The following is a 12,500-nucleotide window of genomic DNA, read 5'->3' on the forward strand; positions in this document are numbered from 1 at the left end:
AGCCTCTGTTGCCTTGGAAACCAAGGTCAGGCCCATTGATGTTGATCATCAAATGAAAAGAGAGAAGAGGGTTTTGTTCTCAATAATCTTAGAATTTCTCTTTTTTTGTTATAGGTGTGATAGTTAAGTAAATATATAAGAAACACATTTCTTGAGTCACATATTGAGTTTAATTCATTTGCATTTAACTTGAAAATAATGACCAAGTACGTAGTGTAATCACATTGATCAAATCGTAATAGGATCATAAAGTTATAATAACTAACATAATGCTCCCTTAAGTAAATAAATCCAATCAATTATATTTAATCAAGTGACAGATATCTATGTACATAGACACATGCGTAGCTAATCAGGGGTCGCTACGTAGCAATTACTGAGCGAGTTCACAGCGTTTTAGCTCATCACCGTGCTAACAAGTTAGCATTCTTTCCTCCTTTCTTCTCTTCTAGGCTTGCCAGCTAAATATCCACTATCTCAAGGTAGCGCTTCTGCCTGCTTCCTCACTATAACTCTCTAGAGCTGTCTCTCACACTCTCTCTCTCTTTCTCTTTTTAATGAATTATGTTTGCTAATCACCTTGCACGGTGTGTCCACCACGCATGCTTTTTCTCTTCTGTGCTAACAAACCGCCGTTGGGTTGTTTGATTCGGTTTGTTTTTTGTCTGCGATCTCTGTGAGAAGAATCAAATTTACTAACAATGGCCAGCGCCCCCACAGCACATGGCTGAAGCAAGACATTTTTCTCCTTTTTTTGACTGTCTATTTTACTTTAACCTCTCTTTCATTTATGCCTTTATTGTTTACAGTTGCTGTGTTTGAGTTATTTAGACCAAAGTAGTGGTAGTTATTTAGTCCGAAGAGCTTTGTTAGTAAATTTGTAGATCCGCCCAGCATTCTGGTGGGCTATACATGCTCTTTTCCATCATTGCACTTTGGCAATGGCTAGGAGAGTCTCACACACTCACTCCTCATTGGCTGGGCGGTTGTCACGCCTGCTCCTCATTGGCTTATAGTGTGGTCTTTTCACTACCCTCCATAAGTCTAATGCTAGTCCGGCCTATAGAACGCTAGTAATAGATGAAGCCATGGTTAAACGTACAATCTGTTGGGCTTATAGCTATGAAGAGTTGTTTCATCCTTTTATTAGTTAATCTTATTCATCTAATAATTATATTATTAGATGTGAGCCAATGAGGAAGTTTGACTCACAATGATAGATACAATTTTTATTATTATGAAAAAAGGGCAGGTCGATTATGCATTTATTATGGATTGTAGGTTTAATTTGTGGCTTTATAATATTATAACTTGTTGTATGCATAAAACTCTATGATGAGTGATGTAGAGAATGGTGTGTACCGGTACTTCATATGTAGATCATAAGCGTAGTTTCTTAGCCTCTCCACATGATGGCAGCACTTGGTTAGTTTTTAAATGTTGGTGTGAAGCTTTTAAGGCAGTGGGGGCTCAAACGGCAGTTTGTTGTCCCTTAATCAGACTCTTTTAACTGCATTACATATGGTTTTCATCAATCAATATATTTAATTTAGTTGCCTTGCCCCCCAAAGCATGTTTGCAAAAGATGTGCTGGCTCCACCAGTTGCCTCTTTTCCCCTGTTATCTGACAGTAACAGACACCAGTTTGAGCCTTAATGGCAGCTTGTGCATTCTAATAGGGTTAAAATACAAAAAAATACAAGCAGCCGCAATTTTTGCTATGAAGAAGAGAAGAGACAAACACTGGCTAGCAATTTAATTGGATAATTGCACAAGAAAATATGTGTTCAAATGTCAAATAATTTTGTATAATTTTGTTACAAGTCGGGCAATCAGAGCCATGAAGTGATATCCAAATTTCCAACATTTAAAACCACGTTGGGCAACCATTCAATTCATTTCAAACAAGTCAGAACTCCTTTTTTCAGAGTTCTCAATTGTCTTGAATGCAGTATTCCCAGTGTGTGAAAAATAAAACACAACATAAACCCAAAAGAAAACGGACAGAGCAATCATTATAATGACAGAGGATGCTGGGACCCCCCACAGAGTCCTCTCCTCCCTCCCTCCCTTAACTGCACAAGCTTTCACGCGTTTCTAAATTACACTAGCAACAGAGCTGTCTCTGTCGTCAGTGAGCCATACGCGGCAACAGCCAGCCAATGGGAGATCAGATATTGAACCGAGGGGCTGACCACTGGCATGTCACTGTGACATTTTACTAATTTATGTCACTTTGTTGTTCACGTTTATGTCGCTCGTTTCATCACTAACAACGCTAATGTTTTCAGAGGCAGAGAATGTACAAGAGAACTGTCTGTCTGTCTGGTACGAGGTCTCAGTACCGGTTCCTATATCTTAAATGAAATGCAAACAAACTCTGAGATAAAAAGAAAAAATCCTGTTCATTTATTTTTATTGTTCTTTCCTTAGAGAACCACCAGATGGACACCAGAGCAGTGCTTGCTCACTGTCTCCAACATTCTCCCTTGTTTACACGATCTGACCTGCTGAACTGTTCATTTAGTCTCATTTTTTAAAAGACAAAAAATGATTTGCCTTTAAAAGGGGGTTGTTCATGCATGCAGATGTACTCTGAACTAATCTTACTAACATTGTGCCCTTTCACAATGTAAATAGTTCGATACATTTGGCCCACCATGTACTTTTAACAGGAAAAAAACACATGGAACCTAAAATGATTCAACCCTGATACTGTCTATCACATTAACATCACTGTGTGTGTGTGTGTGTGTGTGTGTGTGTGTGTGTGTGTGTGTGTGTGTGTGTCTGCATGCCTGTGTGTCTGTTCGGTGTTTGTGTATGTGTGTGTGTGCGTGCGTGTGTGCGTGCGTGCGTGCGTGTGTGTGTGTGTGCGGTTCTACGTGCGTGCCTGTGCGTCTGTTTGTATATGTGTGCATGTGTGCGTGCATGCATGGGTGCGTGTGTGTGTCTGTGTGTGTATGTGTGCGCTCGGTGTCTGCGTGTATGTGTGTGTGTGCAGAAAGCCAAGATGGGTCCCGGTAAGAAGATGATCACTCCGTCGGACCACCGGAGGTTCAGTCTGCCGTCGGGGAACATGGACCGAGTCCGCCTCAGTGACTTTCACTTCCTGGCGCTCCTGGGGAAGGGAAGCTTCGGCAAGGTGAGTGCAATGGCAACGGTGACCCGTGGATACGAACGACCGTATGACACGGATGGCTGTGTTGAGGCTGTGGTTGGATATGGTCATTCTGGAAAACGGGGTCATAAAGAAAATAAACATATGAACCCAGGTGATGCTGGCCGAGATGAAGTCAACAGAGGAGCTGTATGCCGTGAAGATCCTGAAGAAGGACGTGGTGATCCAGGACGATGATGTGGAGTGTACCATGGTGGAGAAGAGGGTGCTCGCCCAGAGGGATAAGCCCCCCTTCCTCACGCAGCTGCACTCCTGCTTCCAGACAGTGGTACGTCCCGAACCAACTCTAACCCTTACCCGTTGCACCACAGAGCCCAGTCCGACAGAAATCAGCTCTCCTTGCCAAATCCTAACCAAGAAGTTGCGTTGCCAAATCCTAACCAAGTAAATGGTTAATCAAGATTTTGTCGCTTGCCGAAATCTCTACAGATGAAGGCAAGCGATTATTATGTGTGATTAGTCAGAGAAGCAAGGTCCCCTTTTTTATTATACCACCAGGTGTGACGTTGATAATTAAATAGTAGGGGTCCTTTAAGCAAACAGGAGGTTAAGTGACCAAATTAAACCACGTATAAAACCTGAGTATAAAAATTAATTGGTTTGCAAAGGACATCTTTGGTCTAGTCCTTTTGCAGTATGCTGACGTCTGTAGGCCAGCAATGACGTAGGAAGTAAAGGACGTGTGAATGAGGTGCCACTAATGAATGCAACAAAATGAAAGGACAACCCTCTTTTTAAGTTATGATATTATCAACATAACACCACATACTCTGAATCATTGAACACATGAGAACACTTTAAAAGGAAAAGTGTGAAACATGTTGTAGCACCAAAAACACCCTTACAAATACAAGTTGTAGCACTGGCTCTCCGAGTGTCCTCTAAGACTGCTTCACTGCTTGTGTTCTGTCTATAGAATTGAAACACAATGTGGATAGATTTCATTTTATATCAGAGCAATTATTTGTGTGTGTGCGTGTGTGTGTGTGTGTGTGTGTGTGTGCGTGTTTGTGTGTGTGTGTGTGTGTGTGTGTGCGTGTGTGTGTGTGTGTGTGTGTGTGTGTGTGTGTGTGTGTGTGTGTGTGTGAGTGTTTGTGTGTGTGTGCGTGTGTGTGTGTGTGTGTGTGTGTGTGTGTGTGTGTGTGTGTGCGGGCTGATCAACACTTCATTCATAAATTCTGTTTCCCCCTCCCACATGAGGTGTGTATGTGTGTTCTCTTTGTTGACTGTATCTATACTATTCATCTTAGACCACATTGTATAGAAAGGGTACACACACACACACACACACACACACACACACACACACACATACAGACAAGGACCCGGACACACACAATCTGTTGCGTCGACTCTGGAATACTAAGCCTTCAGAGAGAGAGGGAGAAAGAGAGAGAGAGAAAATTTGAAAATTCCTAACAATGAATAATGTCTTACTTTCCATCAGATGTTGTAGGAGGAGGGTTTATACATTACATTATGCATTGCAACTTTTATTTTCCATAAAGTATGACTTTATGGATAAGGTTATACAACGTTTTCTGTTCTGTAAAGGAGTGGTATAATGAGGCCATTTTACTGTATCACAGGTCTATTATTGTGACTCATTTATTTTTAACAAGCCATAAAATTCAATGCTCCTGAGCTTATTTTTCTTGTCATCAACACCGGCAACCTGAGAATCATAGCATCCATCAACCACTTTCTTCCTGTACCTTACTCTGTATACAGGACCGGCTGTACTTTGTGATGGAGTACATCAATGGAGGGGACCTCATGTACCACATCCAGCGTGTGGGCAAGTTTAAAGAGCCCCAGGCAGTGTGAGTATGACCCTGCACGCCAAACCAGCTAAATATTCATGTCACCCCGACCATTACTCATTCATCCCTCTCCGTGCCTCCTCTGTTGCCGTGGTAAATGTTGTCAACATGTTTTGCGTATATTCGTCACCTTGTGGACACCATGAATGGGAATCAGACTTTTTTCTGCAAAGTATGCCTGAAAGCATTCTGAGATTTGTGATTTATTTGCAACTTTTGTTATGACTTTCGCTACAGCTGAATCGTTTTGTGTTTCTGATTAGGACTTATACACACAGGTCATCTTAAAACTTCACCCTGTCATGTAAAGCTTTCAAGGGACTAACAAACTGTTGGTTTGCATACAGCTGATTACTGTGTTTGGTCACGGATTATGTTCCACCAGATCATGAAGGAGGGTCCACTCCTGTTTGCACATATGAATCATCACCTATGATTCATCACCTAAGTTTCATCACCTATGTTTCATCACCTCTATTTCATTACCTATGTTAATGACCAGATGTATTTTTAAGGTGTAACACTATGAAAGTAGCTAGATACATGTGAGACCAAGTATTGGACTTTTTATTTCCACATGTGGAAATGATAGAAGGTTTTTGTACACGGTTGTGTACAATTCAATAGACAATGGACATAAAACGGAGACAGTTGCGTATCACCAGACAATAGTAGGTTTAATAAATAGGCTGTCAGTAGAAGGTTCTGTCGGCATGGAAAGATAGTTTACAATGTATTTGGACGTTGTCCTTTAATACTTCTCTGTGTAGCCAATCACCTGATGGGTTTGTTTATGCACGCAATGAAACACTTGGGAAGAAGAAACCGGAACAGCTGGTACCTGCATGTGTCCAGGGGCACTGTCTGAAGCAACGCTATTTATTTCTACGTGTTTGTCAGGAACGCAACCAAGAAACATACTTTGTAGAGATGAGCATGCATATATATATATGCATGATATAAAAGCAATCATTCTGTGCTGAATGCTCAGACCGTTGCTGATGACTGTACCACAACAAAATACAGGCATCAGTAGGGCTGTTGATTATGGATTATTTACACCTCTTTAAACCACCGGTTCCAAAAATAAGTACAACTAGACAAAAGTGAGAGAACCACAGTTAGAACCTGAAGTGACGCACGCTGAAAGAGTTAAGTGATAAGGATTAAAGATGATATAGATCTAACAACATATACTGTTTTGTTTTTGTTTGTTTTTCAGATTTTATGCTGCAGAGATCGCCGTGGGCTTATTCTTCCTGCACAGAAAGGGAGTAATCTATAGGTGGGTCCTTCATTCATGTTCATTACATGTGAACAGGCCTTATTTACTAAGCCACCATCTTGGCTCTAAATGCAAGCTGTCATTGGAACTTTATACAAGTTCCAAAAGCTGTGTTATTAACTGCAAGCCCTAAACACAATCTATGAGTTTGAATTGAAATGGTGATGTTACTTAGCAAGCTGGCTTTAAATATACAGTTGGCAACACTCAATGCACTTGAGGAGGACGTTTGCACAATTAAAGAAGAAAGTTAATTTAAAAACAGTAACCGGCCTCCCTATTTTAATAGGAATGATGAAATTAAGTGAGAGTGATTGAAGTGATTGGAAATATTTTTTAAATGTGTGTGCACACGACGGAGAGTGAGGATGTGAAGAGGTGAGGACAGCAGAGAAATAGTGCGGCACACCAGTTTATTTAGAAGGTGTCTAAAGTAGTTTATATAACGTTTATATATACGTTTATGTAACGTCTGCTGCAATACAAACCAGCATTTTTCATTCGGCTGCAAAGTAAACGACGGCTGAAACTTGGTAAGGCATGTTTGATCCTGGTTTACTCACAGTCCATTTTATAAGCAAATGCACACACACACACACACACACACACACACACACACACACACACACACACATGCACAAAGCCCCCAAAAGATGTGTCCACACAAACTACTACATCTTCTCATTTCTAGCCAGTGTCCAGAGAAGAAGAAAACAAAACTATTTTATGAAATAAGGAAAATACATTAGAAAAGGAAGAGGAAAAGATGGGTACAGACATTGTCATTTACCAACATTCAGCCCCAGAAGAAGGCAGAGGTGTCTGAATATTGAGTATGTTTAATAATAATTTAATAGTAATATTGAGTGTGTGTGTGTGTGTGTGTGTGTGTGTGTGTGTGTGTGTGTGTGTGTGTCTATGTGTGAGAGTGTTTTGAGACAGATAAGCCCTGAGCAGAGAGTGGCGCAACACCATTTTATGAATTATTATTCATGTTGTTTCTCTGCTGGTGCTGTGTCAAGCTATAGGCAAACGTGTATCACTTGTAACAGCAGAGTGATAGCCTGTGCTTTTCAAAGCACAGGCTCGAGAACAATCAGCAAAATCAATGTTACATCAATGTCATTTTTCCCATAACAAATGCAGTCAAGGGAACAGAACTAAATGGAGAAGAAGCTTCTGGGCTGTCTAAATATGTTCTTTGGTTAAATATAACTACATAAACGTTCAATCATCAGGAGAGTGAAAAATAATGGTAGGTTTCATGTTCGGAGTCAAGCAGAGTCGACCTTTTAAAACGGGAACTTTAATCAACGGTTAATTGGGGTCACCTGGTTAGAACAGAAAAGTTTGAGAGGGAGAAATAACGAAAACAAGGTGCAGTCCCACAAGTTAACCTGAACATACACACTCCTACAATACACACCCTAACACACACACCCCCTGGTCTGTCCGGCAGGGATCTGAAGCTGGACAACGTCATGCTGGACTCTGAGGGCCACATCAAGATCGCTGACTTTGGCATGTGTAAGGAGAACATGTACGAGGGTATGAACACGCGCACCTTCTGCGGAACGCCGGACTACATCGCCCCCGAGGTAAGATGCCCATCCGAGCAACCCGAATCCGGTTGGGCATTTTCCTTATTATATATGTATTATTTCCTTAGTATATTAGTTATATTAGTACACATAGACACACACAAAGACACTCAATATTACCATTGAAACAGTGTTCCCATCTCCATCCTGGGGCATTTGGGATATTGTATAGACCAGAGGGATGAGCGTCCCCTACTGGGAATTCCGACACATGTCATTAAGGAGCAGGTTGAGCCTGGGCATCATTATTATGCCTGGGCATTATTTGAGATCGAACCCCAGTACCTTTTTTCAACTGGGAGTCAAACCCTACACTACATTATCCTACATTTATCGACTGCTTTCATGCACCTGCATAGGTGTGTGTGTACATGTGAGGGCCTGTCTTTCAATAGACTATTTAAAGGTCTGATACTTTTGCACTTAGGTACTCTCAGATCTTCTATTACTAGATGTTGAGCCTCTGTGAGTGATGATGATGTTCTTAAACCGCTTTCAGACTCATTACTGTGCACTGTGCTGTGCATACAGAGCGTATACACAGATATATATTTAGAATCTGGCATATTTTGTTACTTATGTTTTTTACATAGTATAAAACATTGTAAAGGTCAGGTGAAAGCCTTGCACTAGTAAATGTAAAAACCTGTTGCTGAATGTAGAATATGTGCAGCTTGTATTTACAAGTGAATTCACAAAATGATATTATTTACGTATATTAATTTCCGTATAATTTATACATCATTCATTTGTTTTGACTAATGGGTGTACAAAAAGGTCAGGTTCTTGATGCTTGTATCAGCTTACTGATTAATAAGTCCTTCATACCAAACACATAATCATAGATGAATATGGTAAAAATAAGGGCGAAAAAATAAGAAGGCAATTTGAAATAGTTGGCCTTTTTACACTGCCAAGCTGGTTCGGTCGTGACTTGGCAAGCCCGGCAATTTCACCGTCTTATCTCAAGTTGCCTGTGTAAAAACCGAGGGGGTAAAATCCCCCGTTATTCATGGAGCGGGCTTTCTTGGTTCACTGGAGAAGGTGGGGCTAGGTGAGTCTAGACCTCTTTAGAATAATTTGCATACTCCCGAATGTTTTTATTTTTTTATGAATAAAGACTGAGTGTAGGCTACAAACCAGATTAACTATTTACAAGTGCAAAAACGCAAGTGCAATACGCAAACGCAATATTCTATTCTTTTTATCCCGACAAAAGCCTTGTAAGGACAGTTCCTCTGCGTCTTTCTCGTAGATTGCATCTTTCAACGTCTTTGTTTAATGCATTATGCGACTGCATCACCTTCTCTGATGGTCAGCAGCTCACGGATTTCACCGTCTCTCATGTTGATATCGCTGCGTTGTCTCTGTTGTAGAGACAGCGCAGCAACACCTCTACCCAACCCCCCCCCCCCCCCCCCCCCCACGCGGAGCGTCTAATTACATTTGCATGATAATAGGGAGGGTAAATTGGGGTGCTAGCTCAAGCAGGCAATTTACCTCGGGCAGTGTAAACGCACGGACCGTGCCACGAAAAAGGCATGCATAAGACGGCATATTTGGCAGTGTAAATAAGTACTACTATGAACCGATGATGGCTTTAACTGAAATTGAAACATTTCTTTCTACTTATTATTCAGCTTTTACATTGCTGCCTTTTGAAACCAACGAAAGCTAAATGCAGTCATAAGCCTGTGTATGTGTGTGCTCGTACATGTGTCTATGAACGTGTATGTGTGTGTGTGTGTGTGTGTGTGTGTGTGTGTGTGTGTGTGTGTGTGTGTGTGTGTGTGTGTGTGTGTGTGTGTGTGTGTGTGTGTGTGTGTGTGTATTTGTGTTGACGAATTAGTGCAAGTGTTTGTGTGTGTTTTTTTGTCTGTGTGTGCTTGTATATTTGTGTGTACGCATACGTACACGTGTGTGTGTGGGATGTGTAGGTGTAATATTTGTGTGTGTAACGTTTGTGTGGGGAAGTGTCGATTGGTTGGTAAATTGGATGGTTGGACAGCGAGCCTTTTGTTATGTCAGTGGAAAATGGCTCAGCGCGTTTAACAGTGGTCACATGTGACTTGTGTGGAGAGAGAAGAGATCTGCTGTGTGGCAGCAAAGCCTTAAGAAAAGCCTCCAGCTTGTCACAACGTCGGACCCTTGCCCTGAAATTACTAAAACTAATTTTGAGAGCATATAAATTCTTGATTGTGTGTGGGTGACTTATCACGGCAAAGGCTTGAACCGAAACAGAACGATGTCTTAGCTGTGACGATGTCTGTAGTATGCCTGAAATATATTGTTGTATGGCCTGCGTACATATACTCTATGAACCCCAATGAAGGCATCCTTGAGCGAGATACCTAACCCCTATCTGCACCTTACTGTCATGCATCTAAAATTGACAATCTCTACAATTGAGTAGCACACTCAATGTCTTGTACAGTGTTTGTCTTGAGTACGAGAGATGAATAAATTAATCATAATTTTCTTGATATTTGTTAATATTTGTGGTTTGGAGTTTATGTCAATAAATCAAATGTGTATCCTTCCTCTGCGTTTCATTCCCTTGATAGATCATTGCGTACCAACCTTATGGGAAGTCTGTGGACTGGTGGGCGTATGGCGTTCTACTCTATGAGATGCTGGCAGGACAGGTAATGACCTTCTTTTTCGTCTTTCAGGAATTCAAATTGGAAGATTAGCATTGCAGATATTGACATATTGTAAGCAGGCTTATTGAGCTGTACTCACACCTACATCTCACTCATGCAATACTGATACTATCGGCCCTATCTTGCACCCAGCGCAATTGACTTTCTACACCGACACATGTATCGTTGCTAGTTTGCACCCGGCGTAAAGCTGATTTTCCCCCGCAGCAAACTTGCGCCACTACACTTGCGCCCTTGAGAGGTGTGTCGGTGAAAAGTGGAGGCGTGTTCCGGCGCAAAAGATACATGGTGCTATTTTAGTGATCCAAAAAGCAATTGTGCCACCGACTGGCAAATACCTGGTCTAAATGCACTAGCGGATAGCACAGTTGGTGTTGCTATTTTGACGTGCCATGGCAGGTCGGAACTGCAACATAAGCTTACACACACGTAGGCTACACAGAGCACAAACATGCAACGATGAACGATTACCCTAAATTTCTGATGTCAAAGATTGTTCATATGTGTGAAACTGCATAGAAATAGCATGTGTAAGCAAGCATTGTGGAAACATTTTTTTTCCATACAGGGCTGCATGAATGAACACTGTAGTAGGCTAATGCCATGCGTTAAAATCATAATAAGAACAATAATTAACTTCAGCAAAGTATATCCCAGCCTTCCAAAACAAAATCTTGTTTTAGGGTAAATTATAACGTTGGTTAAATTATTTGGGAAAGCACAGCTGATACAGCGGTAATAAGTTGTACTTTTAAATCAATGCATCTTCAAACACCATACAGCAAACACATATTTTCTCGACACAGACATTGTGTACAAGCCCATAACTTTTAGGATTGATGAGTATTTGATTGTGAGAAAACATAGTAGTTTTACTGCAAGTGAGTGTTTAAAAGAATGAATGAATGCGGATGATGTTTGGCGTGCGGTTCAACAATATGTGTGCACCCATCTGTTCAAACACACGCAAACTAAACACGTAATGCATAATACAGTCCATGGCAATGTATATTAATGGGGGGACACATGCATATTATAAACACAAGTTGATAACTATAATGTATACAATACTGGTAACAAACGTTCTTTGTTAATGTATTGCCGCATATCATTAAATAGACCCACAGTTGCATATCATATATGTGTGCAGTTCTCTTTCTCTTTTCTCCTATTATTTGGCCATAAACTGAGCCATTTGAAGTTTGAAATTCATGTGGTCAAAATATCAACTTGTCAATTCAAATGCACTGGCTCTTAAAGAAGATGGAAGATGGCACTCTCATTGGTTTATTGCATGTTACGCCCAAAACACACCTACGGGTAATTAAGCTACTTCAGACCAACCCATTTTAGATTCGGTCATTTATCCACCAGTATAATAGAGATCCAGAGATCCGCCCACAAAGCTACTTGCGTTTCGTGCTTCATACTTGCGTTTCAGACCATTAAAATAGGGCCCTATATTGTGTATCACAGTTGTTGCACATTAGGCACATTTTCTTGGCAGAATACAGCTGGTGGATGTTTTATGAAATTATATATATCAGGATTGATTGGAGTTCCTAAGTTAGATGGTGAATGACTTGAGTTGGATAGTTAGTGAGTGAATGTGAGTGAGTGAGTCAGTAAGATAGTGAGACAGTGAGTGCGTTAGTTTGTTAGTCAGTAAGATAGTAAGTGAGTGAAGTTACTAATATATCTAGCTAATGAGTTTGTTAGATAGCTAGTGAATAAATTAGTTGGTAAGTGAGTGAGTGGGTTATTCGTGAATGAGTGAATGAATGAGTGAATGTTGAATCCCACTCAGTGTGTTAACACTGAAGGGACACTCATGTATTCCGCTCTCAGAGCGGTCGCAGACATCTATATTTTATATGCTCTGCCATACCTTAGGTGAAAGAAAAATACATGAAAGATGCAAGAAACTAGAGACAAAATCTATATAGG

General features: G+C 40.8%; 1 protein-coding gene across 1 annotated transcript in view; it reads left to right on the plus strand.

Moving 5' to 3' along the window:
• The window catches only part of prkcab (protein kinase C, alpha, b), a gene marked incomplete at both ends in the record, with an annotated part of 102,092 nt that overhangs the window by 85,286 nt on the left and 4,306 nt on the right, over window positions 1–12,500 (plus strand). The window contains 7 exons of the mRNA XM_084488855.1: window positions 453–482; window positions 3,005–3,145; window positions 3,276–3,449; window positions 4,913–5,004; window positions 6,227–6,289; window positions 7,749–7,887; window positions 10,455–10,535. Coding sequence (XP_084344981.1) covers window positions 453–482; window positions 3,005–3,145; window positions 3,276–3,449; window positions 4,913–5,004; window positions 6,227–6,289; window positions 7,749–7,887; window positions 10,455–10,535 — 720 coding nt within the window. The remainder of the gene's footprint in view (window positions 1–452; window positions 483–3,004; window positions 3,146–3,275; window positions 3,450–4,912; window positions 5,005–6,226; window positions 6,290–7,748; window positions 7,888–10,454; window positions 10,536–12,500) is intronic.

This window comes from Micromesistius poutassou, assembly GCF_964030765.1.
Source record: "Micromesistius poutassou genome assembly, chromosome: 1".
Classification (NCBI taxonomy): domain Eukaryota; kingdom Metazoa; phylum Chordata; class Actinopteri; order Gadiformes; family Gadidae; genus Micromesistius; species Micromesistius poutassou.